At 48.5% G+C, this 21,919-nt stretch overlaps 1 protein-coding gene across 2 annotated transcripts; it reads right to left on the reverse strand.

The window, feature by feature from the left end:
- Window positions 1–479: 479 nt before the first annotated feature.
- On the reverse strand, window positions 480–19,324 carry SCAMP5 (secretory carrier membrane protein 5). 2 transcript variants are annotated; one of them, XM_060005588.1, is made up of 8 exons: window positions 19,216–19,324; window positions 11,566–11,674; window positions 8,369–8,423; window positions 7,472–7,600; window positions 5,119–5,275; window positions 3,933–4,034; window positions 3,383–3,500; window positions 480–3,121 (listed from the first exon to the last, which is right to left on the reverse strand). In XM_060005588.1, the coding sequence occupies exons 3-8, from the start codon at window positions 8,373–8,375 to the stop codon at window positions 2,927–2,929; spliced, it is 708 nt and encodes a 235-aa protein (XP_059861571.1). In that variant the 5' UTR covers window positions 8,376–8,423; window positions 11,566–11,674; window positions 19,216–19,324; the 3' UTR covers window positions 480–2,926. The 2 variants fall into 2 exon arrangements, with proteins under 2 accessions (XP_059861571.1, XP_069396570.1); XM_069540469.1 differs by lacking the exon at window positions 11,566–11,674 and having other exon boundaries at window positions 19,216–19,287.
- Window positions 19,325–21,919: the final 2,595 nt, after the last annotated feature.

Consider the following 21,919-nt stretch of genomic DNA (forward strand, 5'->3'; position numbering starts at 1 on the left):
GCTTAAATAAAAAGTGCCAGAACGGCCCTCCAAGTGGAGGACACAGCATTGGCAAAGGGAAAGCAGCAGAGGAAGGCACGTTGGATACACCTCCCTGCCTCCTTCATTCTCCAGCATCCACAGGCCCCTGGGTCCTCAATCAGCTGCCAGTCTCCTTCAATGAGAGCTGAGGTGGGGCCCTCTGTGCTCTACCCCTGCCCCTGCCTACAGTGACCATCTGAACCAAACCACCTCTCACCCACTGATCCAACCTTCTACTTCTTCCTCAGGGAACTCAGAACTCCTCCTCCTAACAGGCAGAAGGCCTCTGTGGCAATTTCGAGGCTGCCTCAGAGAAAGAACCACACAGAGGTGTGTGACTTTTGGCCTCTGGGAATGACAGACCCACTCAAACCACCCTATCCCCATTGCCTACAGCCCATGGTGAGGCTCCACACAGGCCCACATGAAGACACATGACACAGCAGGACACAGAGGGCCAAATGTTCCCCTTTATTATGGTTCATTCAGTTACCACTGACAGACACATTGGCTCAGGCAGGTCAACTGCCAGTTGGAGAATGGTCTGTGTCTCCCAGAAATAAGGAGGGGCAGGGGGCACCAGCAGAATGCAAAAGCAGGTGACTGGCTGGCCAAAGACCTGAGGATTTCCAGACTGACCTGGGCCTTCTTCCACCCGACCCTCAAGCCAGACCATCCAGCAGAGATGTATCTGTGCCCAGCCCCCACTTCTCATACTGGCTCCCTCCCCAGGAAAGTGCATAGTTGCCTGGAGATGCAGCATCCCAGGGCCTGGACAAGCTGGGCCACACACAGGTAGCAGGTCTTCCTAAGGGCAGAGCCAGGGCATGGCCATACAGGTCTGAGCCAGGAAAGAGAAAGGGCAGGTAGGACAGGAAATCGACTGGAGGTGGCATCCAACAGGTCAAGGATGCTGGGCTGGCAGCAGGCCTCCTGGAGTTACCAGAGAGACAAAGAGAAAGGGAGCCAGAGGTCTGGGAGGGGAGAAAGGAAACGGGAGGAAGAACCTAGACCTAGGGTCTCTTTTCAGGTACTAGGGCCTGTGACAACTGCTTTCTGCAGAGAAAGTGGTAGAGGAGAGAGCCAATCACATTCTGGCCCAAGCCTAAGGGACCATTAGGAAGATAACTTCCCAGAGGCCCTAGCTCCCCTTATAGGAAAATGAAGTACCTGGCGCTCAAAGCTCAGGACGGCACCTGGAAATCCAGGTGTTGGGTTCTAAGCTGGAGCCGCCCAGAGTGGCCAGGCGGGGTTTGGTTTTTCAAGCTAAATAGCCCAGGTGGGAGGTGGGGGCAGTGAGTGAGAAATGGGCAGCTGCTCCTTGGGTGAGAACCCACTCCCCTCCAGGCCTCCGAGGGAGCCAGGGCCTCTACAAACAACATTCTCACAATGTCTGGCACACAACGGGCCTGCAGTCACTGGCCTGGAAAGGAAAGGGGTTGCTGACAGGGTGAGGAAGGGCCAAGAATCAAGTCTAGTAGGCAGAGGGAAGCAAGTAATCTTGATTTGAAAAAAAACAAGAGCCAGAGAATCGCCCCTCCCACCCGACCTAAACTGAAATCACATTCCAGCCATTGTGCTTCCACATAGGATTGGGCCTGTGCTTCTTCCTGGGCCTTGGGTTCAAGTGCCCAGAACTGCCCTATGACCAAGAGTGAGCTGGGGTGGGGGGGATGCATGATCCCCTCTCACCGGGCCCTGCCTGCCTTCTCCTCTGATCTTCCCTCCAGAACCAGCCCTCTGAGCCTATCCCTTCTATCAGACCCAAACAGAACAGCTATCGCTCCCAGGAATCCAGTGGTCATTCACAGACACCTAGCACCTGCCCAGTGGGCTTGGGCCAACCAAACGACACCCAGGGACCAGTAGTTATTTACATACCCTCTGCTCCAGCTGCACCTTTACACCTGAAAATTGCCTGGACACTACCTAGCTCTTCGGGGAAGGCAGTGGAATCTGCCCTTATGGATGGCAGATGCCACCTAGAACACAGTAGGGGTAGGGTAGGAGAATCAGGCCACAGCCGGGACATAGGCAGACGGGGCTCAACGGGGCTCTGGGAAGAGAAGGAGGGGAAGGCAAGGCAGGGAAGAGAGGAGCCTGCCTTGCATTTCCATCCCCTGGATTCAGGTACCCAGGTGGGCTCCGCATCTCCGGCTGTGGGCCCTCCCACATCAGGGCTAAGGCTCAGCTCCCCTGTCTGCTTCCTGGATCTGGGAAGGGGCTCAGTCTCAGGAGCAGATACAACTGGGACACTCAACCTTGGAGAAGACAAAGAAAAGCCACAGAGAGAAGAGAGAGACCCTGGGCAGGAGAAGGGACCACAGGAATCTGACAGCAGGAAGAGAGGAGGGGAGGAGGAGGTTGGGGGTGGTGGCGGGGAGAGACCTGGATCAGAAGGAGCAGAAGAAGATCCTTTGCGGGTCTCCACTCTCCCCGCTACCATCCCCGTGAGTTCTAAATACTGCTGCTCCCCAGTAAGACCAAAAGTGGAAACAGTTTCAGCTCATAACCCTTGGGAGGGGGCCAGGCTCTTCTGCTATGCCTCCCTCTGCCCCATGAAGGGTCCCTGGGCCAAGGTCAGAGGGGGCAGCCTGGTGGAGGGTGGGGGGCTGGTTTAGTTCTAAACATACATCTAGCACCACAACAACAGAGACCTTCACTGCACACTATTCACAAGGGGACACAGACACAGCTATCACCGCACGGGACAGCTCCACGTGAATCCAAGGGTGTGGGGGAGAGGATATACATATATATGTATATATATATATATAACTCTGATTCTTTGTACAAAGTGGAGGAGGAGAAAAAGGAAAGGGGGAACCCTGCTTGGTCACCACAACGTGTGGCTTGAGCCCCCGTTCCACCGGCCCCCAGCCAGCTTCTGGGAGGCTTGGCTCGTTCACATCTCATTGGAGTATGTGTAGTTGGGGGTGGCAGAATACTGAGTCTGCGGCTGATTCATGGCACCCTGCGCTGCCCCCATGGCTGCATTCTGGGCCGCCTGCTGCACGTGCGGGTTCTTCCATGCCCCCGTGGTCCACTCCTCCTGAGCTTTGCTGAAACTCCCCCCGCTGCCCCGATAGAATTTATGAACCTGTAGAATGAGGAGCACAAGGAAGGGTTAATCAAAGGGAAGAGGCAACCTATCCAGAAAAGACATGGGAGCCAGAGAAAAGTCACCGTAAAAGCCAGTCCTCCCACCCATGCCCTGTGCACTGGGAGCAAAGTCCACCAAGCCATTCCAGAGTGAGTCCCTTGGAAGACCCCTGGGTCCTCTTGTAACTTGGGAGAAGGGTTGTTACAGATCACAGTCCCTTCCCAACACCACCCTCCAACCCTTGAGGTGACCACATACCATACTGAGGGCAATGAAGGAAAAGACAGCCATGACCGTGAACATGACAGTGGGAATGAGCATCACCACCGCTGAGCCAACGTTCGTTCCGAAGAAGGAAATGGTAGCGATCCAGCCACTGCAGAAATAGGCCAGCTGTGGGGCTGCCTTGCATGGTGAGGGGTACCCAGGAGCCACCCCACTAGAGTAAGGGACCATCTCATTGTCACAGGGAGAGACGATATCATTGGATGCAAAGGGCCTGTGTCAGTGGTTCAGAAAGAACCCTTGGCTCAGGAAACAAGCTCCTCAGACATAAGGCTTCCTTCCCTCAGTTTAATCTCATGACGCTTGATACCCCTCAGCACTCCTAAAAAGCACTGCAAGGTTCTCATTCCCCTCTGATGCTATGGCTCTGTCTACTATAAACTATCCTGAATCCCTTCACACTTCCAATAACTCATGGTGTTCCCACAGGCTAGGCAGCTTAGCCCACAGAAGTAAGCCAAGGACACACCCCAGGTGCCACCCTGCTAGCCCTGGGTCAGTCCCAGACACCCCAGTCTCTTACCAGACACCCCAGCCTGGGATGCCCACAGCCTGGATGATGCTGATGACCAGCTGGGCCATGAAGGTGAAGAAGAATGCCATGAAGCTGAAGGAGCTGTCAGTCCTGCAACAGAGGAGATGGCTTCCATCACCTGGGTAGAGGGCCAGGGCTTCCCTGCCTTCAAGACTTCTAAGTCCTTCCAAGTTTAAGTGGGTACACAATAGACAGAAGACATTTAAAGGCCTTAGTTAAGAGGCCAAAATAGGACAGCGTTTACCCATGGATCTTTGCAAGTTTCCATGTGTTAGGCCTGTGTGTACAGCATTACATAGGGAGAGATCTCCTTATGAATGCACCACTCACTGGTACGTGGATGGTTGGCCCCATTGGCACAGAAATAGATGGGTCCACTGTGGCAGAAATAAACAAACCTATTGTCAAAGGGTTGGACAGCCCTACTGGCACCAAGACATCCAGGTACATGGATGGATGGTCCCATAAGATAGAAACTGTCATTGGCACGAGAACAGACACATTACTGGCACCAAGATTATAGCCTAATTGGCACATACATGGATGGGCCCAATAGGCAAAGATATTTGAGATCACACTGGCACTGAGAGGGACACTCCATTGGCACAAAGATTGCAAATCCCACTTGACACAAGGCAGACACCCATTGGCACTAAGACAGCTAGCCCTACTGATACATGGGTGGGTAATCCCTTTGGCACAGAGTTGGATGCCCTCATTAGCACATAGTGTCAGTGGCACATGGATGGCTTGTTCCATTGGCACGTGGATAGATGGTCCACTTGGCGCCAAATCAGCTAGCCCCACGGGTACCAGGATGGACAGCTCCGTCAAGACAGGTGGCCCCATTGGCAAAACTTATCATGCAGCTAGCTGCCTGGGGGAGGGAAAACAAGAACAGGCCCGGTTTCTATGTTGCCCCCACCCAGGGGTAGAGTGAGGAAGGAAGGAACTAAGAGAAAGGTTCTAACTTCCAGCCCTCTCACCCCAGCCTAGAGCTCCCAGGAAGCCTAAATCCTACCTGGCAGTCTGAGCTGAGGGTAAACAAAGGGAAAGTGAGTTTGCAGGATGGCAAAAAAAAAAAAAAATTAAAATTAAAAATATGTAGAGAAGAGACAGTGGAGATGGGCAAAGAGACAGGGTTAGGAGCTGGAGTTCAGCACCCATCACTTACTTGAAGGCCTTGTAAATGGGCCGAAACCAGCAGACGTAGGAGCAGGGTGTGAAGAGGATGAGCCAGAGAAAGGCGAGGCCAAAGTTGGTAGCTCCCCCGCCTCCGATCAGCCACGCGAGACAGCCCACCAGGTTCACGGCCAGCGTTACGCTATTCACTGCAGACCCAGGAGCACGTGCACACACAGAGACAGACACCAGACACACACGCAGACACCGAGGCCCATGCAGAAATATATGAGCACCCAGACACACACACATCCCCCACAACTCAACACAGACCCACAGTCAAACACAGGCAGACGGCACAAGCACAGAAAGATGAAGACACATACAAACACATGCAAACCGCATTTGTACAGATTCACACCCACAAGTCACATCAGTGAATACACACACACAGATACACAAGACACACGTATACATACACACACACAGGGAGTACAGACTGTGAGAAAGAAAACTGGGAGCTCAGACCAACCCTCTCCCACACCCGTTCCTGGGGATCTGAGAAATCCAGAGAACAAAGCGTCTCCAGATCAGGAACTCAGAGCCTCAGCCCAGCAAGCCCTGTTGAAGGGCCCCAAAGCCTCAGCCTGGGAGAAATGCTCTTCTCCTGATAAGAATTTCTCCTTATAAGAATGGCCTCAGCCCCTGGCCATCCCAGACCCACAGCAATCACCAAGCCCAAGGCACAGGAAACCCATCTGCCATCTTCTCTTGCAAGGTAGGGCATGAAAAGGGAAAAGTAAAAGGTAACATCTCTTTAAGCCATTGTACCATCCGCTCCACACTTAAATGGGGCAGGCAGCAGTGGCTGGGATCTGTCTTTCTTTAATCCATTTCTTAGACAATTATTATGCCACCTCCTCCAAGAAGCCTTCTTTCACTACTGCAGCCTTATTCATCTCCCATCCCTCTGACCTCCTGAAGACTTGGGTGCTCTCATGCTTCCCCAAGTACAAATCCCAGCCCACCAACCAAACTAGAAGCTCCCCGAGAGTGACACCCAGGCTCCCCCTCCTCTGTGCCCACATAATCTAGCTAAACCTTGGAATCACTGTATCCTTGAGTCACAGCCAGCAGGGACCTCAAGTCTCCTCATCTGATGCTGTCACTCACACACACCCAGGTCATCTGACATAAGGGTGCTCCTTTCCTCGAACATTAGACTGAGTCCATTTAAGGCCCCACAAAGACTTACTGAATAAATAAAGGAAGGTGGGCTTAATCTTGGCCTCAAACAGCCAGGTATCTATGGTCCTGGCTTCTGAATAGAACCCTGAAGCATCTCAAGGGTTATATACGCTTCCTTGGGAACACAGCATCTGGCGGGCACCTAGTGAGGACTTAGGAAGATATTTATAGCCCTTAAATCCAGCTCCTGGATGAGATCTTCTCAGGGGCAGAGTTCCCAGAGCCCAGGGCCAGTGCTCCCCAAGTCTGGCCTGACAACGCTGTCACCTGTGAAGGTACACCCTTCTCAGGGCCCCTCACCATGAGGGTAAGCATTTCTTTCTGTGAGTTTCAGCTGTATTTCCTCCATCCCTGTTTATTGCCCCCAGATTTCCTGGAACCTTGGTGTTCTCACTGATTTTATTTGCTCTTTACATAGAACAGACATTAAACTGCTTTTATATTGGTTTACATCTCTCTTCCCAGTCCCACCTCTCTCCAGCTCACTTGATCTAGTGCCCCGGCCGCAATTATTCTACTGCCACAGACCATGAGAAATTGGGGCTTTTAAACTCTCAACCTCAAAATCTTAGAACATTAAAACTCTAGACTCAACGCAGAGCTACGTGGAACCACAGCGATCACTGAGACAATACCCTCTTTCCTATAAATGAGGAACCTGCCACTTGGGAAGTGGAGTGACCAGCCCAGCCTCCTCCCATATCTCCTAAATCCCAGCTGAATGTTCTTTTTGAGCAATTTTCCAGAGAAAGCAAGAAAAATGTGGCTCTGAGGGGAGGATTCCTCTCCAAATCCAGAATCCTGAGGCAGTCATCAGAGGTTCCCTGGAAAACTACTCCAGTGAAAAGGAGAAGGAGAGGAAGAAATGAGGAATTACACCGCAAACAGAGACCCCCCCACCCAGCTGCTCTGTGATTGGGAGATGGGGAGAGGCCTAGATGGAAGGTTGAGGGAAACTGAGGCCCAGCTGGGGAGTCGGCCCAGGAGAGGAGCCTGCAGGAGTCAGGCAGGGAAAGGCTTACTGGCCCACACAGATGCTGCAAGTGAGGCTGAAGGACACCGAGCCTGTGGAGACCCTGTCCCAATGCCCAGCACCCGCCAGCCTTCCCCCTCCCCCATTCCCCAGCTATGGCCCACCCCCATCCCACAGCACTCACGCATCCAGAGGTAGTAGAGGCGCTTGGTCATGCTGAGATGCTGAGGAGGGATATCCGCCTCAAAGTCTTGGTAGAAACATGGCTTGAGCGGGATGAATTTGGGCAATGGTGGGAAGTTGTTCACTTTTTCTGTGGGCGAGGCACATCATATGGTATCACCCTGAATGTTCCCCTCCCTGATGATCCAATATGATCACTCTTTCCCTGGCCTGGGCTGCCCTCTTGGCCCCTGTGGGCACAGACCACTTTGCTATCCCCACCCAGCTATCCCCACTGCCTCAGGTCTCCCAAAGTAGCCCTGAGGCAGTGTCACTGTCTCTCAGAAGAATAAAAACAATAAACACTGTCCATCAGGGGTGCAGCACCCTCTTCAGTGGGGGACCAGTTCCGGGTAGAGGAAGCAGCATGGTGAGTCTGGGTACGTGGGTTCTATCTAGCCTCCACTCCAACACTTATGCTCTTGGGTGAGTCACTACCCCTCTCCAGACCTCAGTTTATCCAGTGGGGTGGGGGTCAAACTCGATAGTCCCTACAGGTCCCTCCAGCTCTGAGCCTTTGGAAACCAGACAACTCAGAAACCAGAATGAAAAGGTCTCAGAGTATTAGAGAGTAATGGTGACAGAGAGGATGGAGACTGAGACACCCATGCCACTTATCAGTCAGACAGACAGTAGGACCAGAGCATCAGGATGCGCTACCCCTGGTCCCCAGGGTCAGAGGTCTGACAGAGGGCTAGACGGTGAGGGTCTTGGATAAATAGGCCTCAGTGGGGAACCAGGGGCAATCCAGGGGCAAGAGGACAGAAAGAACCTGACCTTCAAAAACTAGGGGGCGTAAAGGGACCCCTACCCTAAGTTCACCGTTACATCCTACCCAAGTAGCCCACCCTCTCCTTACCTGACATGATGGCACCAGCCGGCCCAGCGGCCTGTCCACTCCTCTTTGTCCTGAACTGGAAGGAAAAAGAGCCAGAGAAGGTTGAACATCATGGCTCACCCAACCTAGTCCTTCTCTTAGTCCCAGCCAGGCTGGAAACTCCCTGGAGCAGGACTCATCTCACATTTCCATGGTGGAATGAACCGGAGGCAGCTCCCACCTCACAGAGCAGCAACGAAGACCCAATGCAGCCAAAAATAAATAAATAGATAAATAAATAAATAAAATCTGTCAAAAAATTAAAAAAAAATACTGATATGGAAAGAACTCCACAATTACAAGTAGTTGAAAAAAATGCAAGACATAGAATAGTTTATGCTACCTTTCATATTGAAAAAAAAGAAAAAAAAGGAGGGGAGAGGAGAATAAAAATATATTTTGCTTTTATCCCCAGAATCCTACTTCTAGTTATTTACCCACAAGTAAGAAACAACAAATACATGTTATTCAACATGACACTATTTTACAATAGCAAAATGTTAGAAACAACCTAAATGCAACTGTTTGAATAGACTATGGTACATCAGTCAATGGAGTAATATATAGCTGTAAAAAAGAATGAAGATGATCTCTATGAACTGCTATGGAATGATTTCCAGGATATACTGTTAAGTAAAAAAAGCAGGGAATTCCCTGGTGGTCCAGTGGTTAGGACTTGGCACTTTCACTCACAGGGCTGGGTTTGATCCTTGGTGTGAACTAAGAACCCACAAGCCTTGAAATGCTGCCAAAAACAGAAACAAACAAAAAAGAAATTGGAGAGAACCATTAAAATTGAAATAAACAAAACCAAATGAAGCTATCTATACTGTGAATTGATAACACAATCACACAGGAAAAAGAATTGGCCAAGTGACTTCATCTCAGTACTCTGTGTTCTCTTAGAGGGATATATCTCAAGAGCAAAAACAACTGGAAAGAAATCTGAAATCTTAGCGGGTTTACTGTTACTGTTGGTACTAGTGTGATGATTCTGAAACTCTGTCATGTGAACTGTAGCAGACAGCATATGAGAGAATGTGTTCATGTTGTTGGAACCTGGGTTCTCAGTGTTAGGTATGGAGACAGAATATGGAATATAGGAAGGTAAGACAGAGTCCTGTGATGTTGGATTTGAATTGGAGGCATCAATATGAACTCATGACTTTAAAAATATGTGGCTGGTCCCAAGCCAGGACAAGGAAATACAACGTTAGCCTAAAACATCTTGTGGTGCCAGAAGCAAGAAGGAATTCAACTAATTGGTGTCAAGAGGACACCAGCTTGAAGGAGCTACCAACAGCCAAATTTGGGAGAATTAAGAGCATCAAAAATAATGACAGTAATGTAACATTATTAAAAAATAATGCATGAGTCCAAAGTGACACTCTTATTTTTAAAAAGAAGAGGGAGGAAGGAAGAAAGCAAGCTATTCTTTTCGGAAGAATGCTAGCACTAAGTGTAGGAGTGACAGAATTAGAAAATCTCCTAATTTTGCAATCATGAATGTAATAGCTGATTCAGACAAGGATCCTCAGTGGCTGCTAAATCTTTCACTGGATGAAAGATTGTTGGGGAATTCCCTGGTGGTCTAGTGCAGCGGTCCCTGACCTTTCTGGCACCAGGGACCAGTTTCGTGGAAGACAATTTTTCCATGCACGGTGCAGGGGTGGGGGGGTGGGGGTGGTTCGGGCGGTAATGCAAGCGATGGGGAGTGGCAGATGAATCTTCGCTCTCTCACTGTGCGGTCCGGGTCCTAACAGGCCTTGGCTTGCAGACTGATGGGGGAGGGGGGTTGGGGACCCCTGGTCTAGTGGATAAGACTCTGCACTCCCAGTGCAGGGGACCCAGGTTCGATCCCTGGTCAGGGAACTAGATCCCACATGCATGCCGCAACTAAGAGTCCACATGTCACAACTAAAGAGCCCAAGCACTGCAACTAAAGATTCTGTGTGCCGCAACTAAGACCTGGTGCAGCCAAATAAATAAATAAAATATTAAAAAAAAAAAAGCTACATGGCAACAAAAACTGATGTGTCAACCTTGATTGAATCCTGGTTCAAGAGGGAAACACTGGGATATCAGAGGAAACTTGAATATAGACTCTAGATAATATTATTATGTCTATGTTACATTTCTTGGGTGTGATAATGGTATTGAGGTTATGTAGGAAAATGTCCTTTTTCTTAGGAAATATGTGCTCAAGTGCTTAGGGATAAAGTATCGTGATATCTGAAACTTGCTTCAAATAGTTCAGAAAAATAAGAAATAATGAATGGATAGATATAGACAGAATCAAAGCAAATGTGGCAAATGCTAACAATTGGTGAAACTGAGTGAAGTTATATGAGTGTCCCTTGTATTCTTTCAACTTTAAAGTTTTCAAAATAAAAAGCTGAAGAAAAAATATGAGTAATGTCAGTAATGGATCATAACACACTGAAAAGAATGCATAAGTGAACTATAATACACAAAAGAAAGGGAAGTGGGAAAGAAAAGTTCTAATATAGAAGGAATGACATAATTTTTTAAATCATTATTTTGCAACCCCTTTGTCAGAACTGATACAGGGAAGGATTATCAATGGCTGCTTAAACCACTGGGTGGAAGGTGGTTAGGGAAGAGGGGAGTCACACAGTCTGTCACCCCCCCAGATTATTTATTCATCACAAGAGAGAAAAGGTACTTCTATAATGAGAGGATCTGGCAGACCAAGTGACCAAACTTAGCATTTCTGATAATGGGACAAAAGGACATTGTGTGCCTCATGATGTGATACACACAGAAGGACATAAGATCATCAATGCAGTATTATTGCCAAAATCTTTAATCTGAAAATAATTATTAAGAAAAAGAATCTGACAAATCCAGACTGTGGGAAATTCTCCAAGATAAATGTTAATGTCGTGAAAGATAAAAATTGGTAAAGGGACTCATCTAAATTAAAGGAGACTAAAGAGACATGCAACCAACTGCAATGACTGGTCCTGGATTTTTAAATCACAGCTATAAAGGACATTTTTAGGACAAGTAGAGAAATTTGAATATAGACTGAACAGTAGATATCATTGTTCAATGTTAAATTTCTTAGGTGTTGTGGTTACATAGGAGAATATCTTTGTTCTTAGGAGATAACATGCTGACATATTTAGGAATACAGTGTCTTGTCTGCTACTTACTTTCAAATGGTTCTGCAAAAAAATAAGATAGGGAATTCCCTGGTGGTCCAGTGGTTAGGACTCGGCGCTTTCACTGCTGTGGGCCCAGGTTCAATCCCTGGTCGGGGAGCTAAGATCCCTCAAGCCACGCGGCACGGCCAAAAAAAAAAAAAAAAAAAAAAAAAAATCAGAGATATTGATAGACAAACCAAATGTCACAAAATGTTAACAGCTGCTGAATCTAGGTGAAGTACCCTAGTACAGGCATTCATTGCACTGTTCTTTAAACTTTTTGTAGCTTTGAAATTTTTCAAAATAAAAAGTTGGGGAAATAGACATACAGATGGCCAACGGGTATCAATACATGAAAAGATGCTCAACATCACTAATCATCAGGGAAATGCAAATCAAAACCACAATGAGATATCACCTCACACATGTCAGAATGGCTGTTATAAGAAGGATGAGATACCAAAGGTTGGTGAATGAAATCTTGCCGTTTGTGACAACATGAATGGACCTTGAGAACATTATGCTAAGTGAAATAAGTCAGACAAAGAAAGACAAATACTGTATGACCTCACTTATTTGTGGAATCTAAAACAAAATAAAATTTTAAAAAGCAAACAAACAAAACACCAAGCTCATCCACAGAGAAGACATTGGTGGTTTCCAGAGGCGGGGGCTGAGGGGTGAGTGAAATGGGTGAAGGGGGTCAAAAGGTACAGACTTCCAGTTCTAAATAAATAAATCACAGGGATGTAAGGTACAGCATGGTGACTACAGTTAATAACACTGTACTGCATATTTGAAAGTTGCTAAGAGAGTAAATCTTAAAAGTTCTCATTACAAGGAAAAGAAATTCTGTAACTATGTGTGGCAGTGGATGTTAACTAGCCTTATTGTGGTGATCATTTCACAATATATACAAATATTATGTTGTATAAATATCATTATGTTGTACACTTGAAAGTAATGTATGTCAATTATACTTCATAAAAATAAATAAAGGGACCTGGTGGCGCAGTGGATAAGACTTGGCGCTCCCAACGCAGGGGGCCTGGGTTCAATCCCTGGTCGGGGAACTAGATCCCACATGCATGCTGCAACTAAGAGTTTGCATGCCACAACTAAGAAGCCTGGAGCTATAACTAAGGAGCCCACCTGCAGTAACTAAGGAGCCCATGTGCTGCAACTAAGGAGCTGGCGAGCCGCAGCTAAGACCTGGTGCTACCAAATAAATAAATAAATAAATATTTTAAAAAATAATAAAATAAAATTTAAAAAATAAATAAATAAATACTTTTAAGTCAGGAGGGGGATATACACAGTTGCATTTGGCAATATATACACAAAGAATCTCTAGTAGGACATCAAGAAAAAAATAATTGTGGTTCCTGGGGGCCAGAGGAACTGAATACATGTGGAGTAGGGGAGTAGGTGGGAGGAAATTTTTACTATGTATCTTTATACCATCAAATCCAAGACACCATCAATTTTAAGATAGATCATTATCTTATTGAACAAAAGAAAGAAAAAAATGCCACCAACTTATAATGATAAGATGCCAAAATTTTAAAGACACAGACATTAAAATGTTTTCGGAAATATCAAAATGTTCATCTTAGAATTGATGAAATTTAGGACATCTTTTTGAATTATGAATCAGGTAAATGTATTACCTGTTTTTAAAAAAAAAAGAAAAGTCAGGCAGAAGAGGATGAGCTGGCAAAGAATGAGTAGGAGCAGCTGATGCGGCAGGAGGAAAACCAGGAGAGTGTGAAGTCTCCAAAGCCAGGAGTAGAGAGTGGACAAATATGACAGATGCCACTGAGAGGTCCAGCATGGAAAGGGCTGGACTGAAAAATGTTCAGTACACTCAGCAACAGCAAGTCACCTGTAACCCCAACAAGAACTACTTTGGTGGTCGTGGCAGCTGGGAGTTGGCGGGAGCGGTGGGAGTGGGTAGTAGCAGCCAAATTACATAGTTGAGCACATAAGCTGAGAGCAGGTGTAGACAGCACGTTGAAGAAGCCTGCCTTGGAAGAGAACAGAGACAGGGTACTACCTGGGTGGGCTATGGGGTCCAGGGAGGACTATGTCTGAGGGTTGTTTGTTTAGGATGTTAATAAGCTAGAGATGTGAAAGATCCAGGGAAGAGTTGCAATTACAGTAGAGACAGAGGTTAATTAATGGAGCAAACCCCTGAAAGGGGGAGAAGCATGAGGTCCAGTGCAAAGAGGTGGGACAAGCCTCAATCCTAACAGGTGGGAAGGAGAACATGACGCAAGCAGATGGGGGAGGTTTGAGGCCTTGGAAAGGACAGTGCACGTCCCACATATCTGCTTCAATTTTCTCTGTAATAGGGGAGACACGTTTGAGTTGAAAGTGAGGTAGTAAGCGTAGAGGATGCAGCTAAATCAAGGGGCAATTACACCACAGCCTGAGAAGTGCTCCAGGAAAGCAAGTACACAAAGCTGTGGGAACACGGAGGAGCACCTCCCTGGTCCATCCTGGAAAAGCCAGGGAGGGCTTTATAGAGGAAGCGATATCAGAGCTGAATCCTGGAGGATGAATAAGAGTTGGCCAGGAAAGGAAAGAACCAGGAAAGCACATGCAAAGGGAAGGTCAGGAGAGTAACAGCATGGCGAATTCAAGGAACAGAAAGTAGAGCACACACAGATAAAGTCCAAAGTGGAAGGAAGGAAGAAAAGGCAACAATAGGGTTGAGAGGTGGGAGGGGCCAGTCATCCTGGCCTTGAAGGCCATGAGCAGGATTTGAGCTTTATCCTGAGACTTGCGAGCCACTGAAGATTTCTATTCTTCCTCTTCTTTTAAAAAATATAACCTCAAAGTTTCTTTTTTAATAAAATGAAATTATGTTGCTTTTTAGTAACATGTATAAAAATATCTGCAAGTTAAAAAAAAAAATCAAAGTGCATAAAGTAGAAAATACAAGTTCTTCCAAAATCCACCTTCTCAGTGGTCACCCCTTTAACAGTCTGACCTTTAGGTTTTTGGTTTTTATGTATACATAAGCATATATGACAAAAGTGAGATCATTTTATACATGCTCTTTTATAACCTGTTTTTTTCCACTCAATATCTCATGAAAATGTTTAATGTCAATGAATACAGGTTATCTCAACCTTTTTAATGACTGGTCAACCAGGTCAACAACGTCCGTGGCCACAGAGTGGTCAGGTGTGACATGGGCTGATTTGGCAATTAGGAGGTCACAGCTTCAGGAAGTGGTGGGGTAGAGGCCAGCTGCCCAGAAATGAGGGAACATGAGGAGAGGAAGAAAAGGCCGACTAATCTTTCAAAAAACTCAGCTGAGGGACACCCCTGGCGGTCCAGTGGTTAAGACTGCACCTTCCAATGCAGGGGGTGTGGGTCTGATCCCTGGTCGGGGAACTAAGATCCCACATGCCTCACAGCCAAAAAACCAAAACTTAAAAAACAGAAGCAATATTGTAACAAATTAAATAAAGACCTAAAAAAAATTTTTTTTAAATCAAAAAACTCAGCTGAGACTTTAATATAATATACAGGATATTAGTGTCAACAAAGAAACACCATAAAGGATTAATAGTAGCGATCTCTTGATAGTGACATTACAAGTTATTTGTTGTCTTTCTTTTATCTTTATTTTCTAAAATTTCTGCAACAGTCATATATCACTTTTCTAGCGAGACAAAGCCATAGGTTTAAAACAGCAGCAGCTAGAGGAAGACATACAGTTAGAAAGGATTTTCCAGATAGGAGACTTGAGCATATATATAAGCCAGGAGGAAGGTATTATTAAGGAAAACGGTGGAGAGGCTGAAGATACTGTAGAGGGGGAAAGAGCTGACAGACACTGGTATCTCAGGAGATACGTAGGGCCAGCACCCATAGCACAGAGCGGGTATGTTAGATTAGGAGCCCTCCTTCTACTGGGATTCAAGAAGTGGAGAAACGTAAGTGTGGTTCCAACTCCTACATACAACCCCCCCCCCCAACTAACCCTCTCCATGAGTAAAGGGCTTTGGGATAATAGTCCAAGTTTGGAATACTCCTCCCATAGAATAGAATGGAGAGCTGATGGGAAAAGGAAAGGGGTTTCTAGAAGTGATGGAGGGACAGCTGAGGCTGGAGACCCTCCACGGAAGCAGAACCAGACTGCCCTGGTATGTGATGGCCACCAGAAGCTTCTGAGTGTGGAATCCAGAATTGGGGGATCTGCTGCTGGGGTGGGACACACAGGCAAAGTGGCATGGTCATTGAAGGTATGAGCCAGAGGATGGTTAAAATCCTGGACCATGGAGTCCAGGAAGGACACAGAAGGTGTCATGCTCATGAGATAGAGAAAATGGAGGTGTCAGAGAACTTGAGGTCTCCTTGAGGTCCCAAAGTAGGTAAAGCAGAATTTGGACTGTGGTCAGAGAATGATACTGGAGTTTAAGATTTTGGAGGTGGCCACATGCCAATGATGACCAGACTCAGGTGTAGCTAGTAGAAAGGGTGGCCAAAGGAGGCACTGCCCTCCATGTGACAATGGGATGTGGAAAGGGAGACTGTGGTCCAGCACTAATGTCCTCCAGGGAAACAAAGAAGAGAGGCAGGGGGAGAGTGGGCAATAACTAGATTGTAAGAGCCTCAAGGAAGGAGGCTCTAACCCTGGCTCCAATCTGACCCCCGTCTGGTCCCAGGCTGTCTCCCAAAGGTGTGCCCATGGTTACAGAGAAGTCAGTGTAGCAAAGTATGGATGGTGGGAAAGCCAGCACTCAGGGCCAGAGCACAGAGCAAGGCTGCCTTGTGTGTACATGGTTAGCCCAGAGAGAATTTAGGCTTGGGAGGGCTACAGGAGGCTGAGGTCACAAAAATGGAAGGTTCCAGGCTCTCTGCTCTTTATACTTGTGTTGGGGGAGAGGGGAGCAGCAATGACTGGCCTCTGCAAACCAAAGTTCTTAAACTGAAAAATGGGAGAAGTAGCAATTTAGTCCTCAACTGAGAGTCTTTCATAACGCTGGGAGGCATTGGGGGTGTTACATATCCCCCCAGAGATGTAGGCCTAAGGAAGCACCTCCTTAGTTATCAATAAGACAGCAAATACTAACTGAATTTTGTTCAAAAAAAAACAGACTATAATTTATTCCATTTCTAACTGTGAAGTTGGGAGGACAGAAGGTCCCACAGTAAAGAGAGTAAGGTCCATGGCAGAGAGAAGGGAGTCAAGTCTGGCCTCAGATCAGGATAGGGACCTGGGCTTAGTTCCAGGACTCCCTGCTCACCAGCCCTCCCTCCTCCCCATCCTTCTATGCCAAGGATGGGATGAGCCCCCATCCTTGGCATAGAAATGGTCATTTTCTTGCTGTCTTCCCAGAGCCTATCTGCTAAGATGGAAGTTTTCCCCTCTTGCTCTACCTCTGGTCTCCTTATCCCACACCCAATCCCATATCTCCAGCCCTGATGTCCCCAAACTATGAATATTCCTCAGAGAACAGTACACTCCTAGCATTGCTATCACCGTCCTATGATGACTCTTCAGTAGCCCCTACTGATCCTGTGTTTGGCAATCAAAACCTTGTGTCAATCAGCTACAAACCTCCAACCCACCACGTTTTGCTTCTCTACCACAGGCTGACCTGCTTCCCACACAACCCAGCTTCATGCAGATCATATCAAGCCATCCCGTCTGCTTCCATTGACCCTAAACCAGAGCCCCATCAGCGCCTCTGAGTCCTTCTATTTTTCTCACATCCCACCTCTTCTGGGAAGCCCTTCCAGACATCCCTGCTGTGCCTCCCACTGCTTAAATTCTGAACCAGTTATTGGGCACCAAGTGCTCACTCATTCTCATCCAATCTCTTCCTTGTTCCGTCATGGATGGGGCTTCCAGGAGGGCCCCAGCACAGGGCAGGGCACAGAGAATGGCCAATCATATTCTTCCTTAAGCCTTGGACACCCTCCCGGGGTAGGAGTGGAGCAACTGATGCCCTCCCCAAGTCAGGCTAAGCCCACAGCTTCCGTGAACCCTGCTGTACCACACTTCCTCCAGGAGACCTTCAGAGACTCTGGGCTGTCAGCAAGGAAGGAAGTGCAGCCTGTAGAGGAACTGCTGTGGGGAGGGGGCAGGGACAGGGAGAGGAAGGCAGAGGGAGGGGGGGAGAAAAGGAAAAGGAAGAGGTAGAAGAACTGAGAAGGACGCTCTAAACTAGAACAAGCAGCTTCCTCAAGGGAGGTCGGTACTTAGTCCTATTATTTCATCCCTAGAGAAAGGTGCTGGCAAAGAGATACCCAGAGAGAGGAATCAATTTGTTAAGAGGTGGCCAGCCAGCCCACCAGAGAAAGGGTTAAAGAAACAGGAACAGAGCCCAAGGCCCCTAACCAGAGCTCCCCTCCCAGGACACTGCTAACTCTCCATGGGTTTGCTAGACCTAAGAAGACCCTCTTTCTGTGGCCCATGACCAGTCAATCCTCTCTCAGCAACTCAGGCTCATCAAACCCAGATCAAATCTCAACTAGCACAATCTGTGCAGCCCTAGACAAAATCTCTCTGCCAGTCATGTCCCTGCAAGAACCATTTCCCTGTCTCAGAGGCCTGCCCCTTGGAGGCAGAACAGTTAGGGCACAGGCTGCAAAATTCTCCAGACTTCTCCACCCCATGCGCACAGTCACATGGCTGGACTCACAGGCCAGGCTCCCCAACAGCTGTGCTTAATTCCCACCTCTACGCCTTTGCCCAGACTATTCCCCGAAAATGCCCTCTGTTACCTCTCCTCTCATCCCAATCTCACTGCCTCCAAGAAGCCTCCTATTCACTGCCTCTTGCCTCCCTTTCTCCTTGTGCTCCTAGTGTCCACGGGAAAGTCTGCCCAGCCCTCCCTCAACTCCTTATCCTGGAGCTGGGGCATTGCCGGTTTGAACTGCCCGAGATAGTGTATTCTCAGTCCAGACTATACTTGGTTTTTCCAACCTTTGGATCACGAGCTCCCAGAGGCAGGGGCAGAGACGGGTTCCCAAACATCTCACCCCAATCCTCGTAACTGACTCCTGTCAGCGTTGGAATGAGCTTCTTTTGGCGCCCCCAACACACCACCCCAAAGCCCTGGCGGCCCACAGGCTTAAGCCAATGCACCCATCCCATGAAACACTGAGGCGGTTCAGACGAGCTGTCCAAAGGTCTGCCGCCTCGCTTAGGCGGAGTCTGGGAGGTGGGGAGTACAACCTGCACCCACCTGCAGGCGCCTCTTGTGAGGAAGGACCCAAAGGAGGCCACAGTCACCCCGCCTCCAGACGCCCCCATCCCAGGCCGCGTGCGCCGTCCCCAGGAGGAGGAGGAGGAGGCCTGTTTCCAGGGAACGCCAGGTGGGGCTGAGGGGGTATGGAGGGCCCAAGGCCCAGGCTCCAGAATCCAGGGGTCTGACGTCATCCAAGACTGGGATCCTTCTGTGGGAGCCGGGAATGGGGATGGCGGGGGTTGGGGGGGTCTGGGGCACCCGAGATTCTCTTCCCCCGCCCCAACAGGGAAGGTCACCTCGACTCTGCGCCTCTCCAGCTCGACCTGCCCCCGGCATCCAAAGGTGAAGCGTAGGGTGTACAAAGCTGGAGATGGGGTGACCCCTCTCGCCCTGCGCCCAACTTCCCTACAAAGCCCTTTTCTGGCCCTTTAGGCCCGGGACTCACCCGCTGCTGTCGCTCGGCTGCGGAAAGGCCGCCGCGCTGCGCTGCTATGCACCCAACGATGCGGCGCGGAGCCGGCCGCGAGCGGCTCCGGGTCTGGGGACTGGGTGCGCGAGCGTGCGCGCGCCTCGGGGCCAGTTCCTCGCGCGCCCGCGCCGGCCTGCCTGCAGCAGCCACTCTCGCGAGATTCCCGAGCTTCCTCTAGGGCCGCTCCTCCTGAACTCGCGAGAAGGAAGGCCTGGCGATCCCCTCACCTTACAGGAGCTGTCCGAGGTGCTGAGTTCCAGGGACAGGGCCAGATCAGGTGGTCGGCAGGCACGGGGACAAGAGCAAAGCGAGAACGTCGAGGAAGAGACCCAGAAATGGGAGTCTGGTACCAACAATCAGAGCCTCAGCTTCCAAATCTGTAAACTGGGGAAAATAACCTCCCATGCCAGTCCCAGGAGCCACTGGACGTACCAGAAAGTAAGAATGAGAAGGAGCTTTGTGAGCAGGAGTGTGATGACTGGTGAAAGCCCTTCAGATCCACAGACCCAAAGTGACAGAGAGGGGATGGACGATGGAAGATCAGAGATGAAACATAAAGAGACAAAAACGAGACATAGACAAGGACACACAAATCCAAAAAAGATAGACATAGAAAGACAAGAGAGGAGAGCCATGAGCATAGAGACATAGAAACACGAAGAGACAGAGACATGGAGAGATCAAGATTTGGAGAGGGGAAAAAAAAGACAAAGAAAGATAGAGGGGAGAGAGCATGAGGAAGTGAGAAAGAGATAAGAAATAGGGACTGACAAACTACCCAGAGGGATAGAAAGGGAGAGGCCTAGAAAGAAAAACAGAAAAAGAAAGAGAGAGAGAGAGGAAGGGAGAGAGAAAGAAAGAAACTGTGTTATGCAGAGATGAACACTGAAAGTGAGTAGAAATCAGGCTAAATGTTAAAAAACCCAGAACCAATGAGGGTTGAGAGAGACCCACTTGGAGAGATGGGGCTGGGAGTGAAAGACAGACTGGCTTTTATTGTGAGTGATGTTTACATTGTAAACTTCCCGTGGGAGATCTACAACCAGGGCCACCCTCTGTCCTGCCAGCCAATGGCTCCTGCCCTCCACAGTGCCCTCCGCCCACACCATCCTGGGCCTGGAAGGGGGCCTCAGTGGGTGGGAGACACTGAGGGGATTCTTTGCCCAGAATAAGGGCCCATTGTCTGGTGTCAGCCTGCTGGGAGTGGGGCCTCACTCCCACAGCTGGGATAGAAAGGGGGCCAGAGTGAAGAAAGGCAGACAAGAATTAGTGCAGGAGAGGCAAGGAAAGGGAGGGAGCCTCAGGGGCTATGGAGTGTTGTGCAGGAAGCATAATCTATGCCAATCAGAACAGAAGAGTCATGGGCTACAGGGAAGGACAAAGAGGTTCTGCTTTTGATCCTGTCCCTGGTTCACTTTCATAATAACTGCCCTCTATCCTGCTATAAGACAAGCTTTAGCTGACTTACAGAGTTGTGAGAGGACCCAATGAAATGAACATGACCCTGAGGAGGTTATCAAACATGGCTCCTGCAGGAGAGATGTTGGGAGTCCATCGGGGCCTCAGGAAAGATATATTGTCCATATCAGCCTCCAGGAGAGGGGTCTGAGGTCCATGTTGAAATCTACAGTGGAGATGTCTGGGATCCACAAGGAATTTACAGGAGATATCTTGTGGTCCATGTGGGTCCTACAGGAGAAATATTTGGATTCCCATCTGATATCCACAGATGACTTTTCCCGAATCAAGAGAAGTAGAAGGGCCTCCTATTTAGCTAACAACTGAGGCAGGAAAAGTGCCCAGGTCCAAAGTCAGAAGCCCATCTTTGTCCCAGGGAATTGTATGTTCAGAATCTGGGTAAAGAGAAGAAAACAATGCTTCAGGAGGTACAGTCATTTGAACAAACTTTTACTCAACAAGCATTTGTTGATTAACTATGAGAAACAGCATAGTGCAGTCATTAAGAGTATGGACCTAGAGGGGCTTCCCTGGTGGCGCAGTGGTTAAGAATCTGCCTGCCAATGCAGGGGACACGGGTTCAAGCCCTGATCCAGGAAGATCCCACATGCCGCGGAGCAACTAAGCCCGTGCACCACAACTACTGAGCCTGCGCTCTAGAGCCCATGAGCCACAACTACTGAAGCCTGCGAGCCACAACTACTGAAGCCCATGTGCCACAACTACTGAAGTCTGCGTGTCTAGAGCCTGTGCTCTGCAACAAGAGAAGCCACCGCGATGAGAAGCCCTCACACCACAACGAAGAGTAGCCCCCACTCACCACAACTAGAGAAGCCCGCGCGCAGCAACAAAGACACAACACAGCCAATAAATAAATAAATAAGTAAAATCTAAAAAACAAAAAAAAGAATATAGACCTGGAAGGCAGACTGCCTGCCCCTTCCCAACTGTGTACGTTTGAGCAAGGCATTCACCCGTACTGAATCTTAGTTTTCCACATATGTAAAATAAGGATGATAATAATACCTATGTCTTAGAGTTCCTGTGAGGATTAAACAAATTAACACGTGTAGACATAGGTAACAATTGAGACAGTGCCTGGTACACATAAGTGTCTAATAAGTGCTGGCTCATACTGTGTGCCAGGCTCTGGGGACACATCTTTCTCATGGTGGAGAGCAGGAGTAAAAGAGCCAGAGCCAAACCATGCAATAACTGTTAA

The sequence above is a fragment of the Delphinus delphis genome, chromosome 2, assembly GCF_949987515.2.
Source record: "Delphinus delphis chromosome 2, mDelDel1.2, whole genome shotgun sequence".
Lineage (NCBI taxonomy): Eukaryota > Metazoa > Chordata > Mammalia > Artiodactyla > Delphinidae > Delphinus > Delphinus delphis.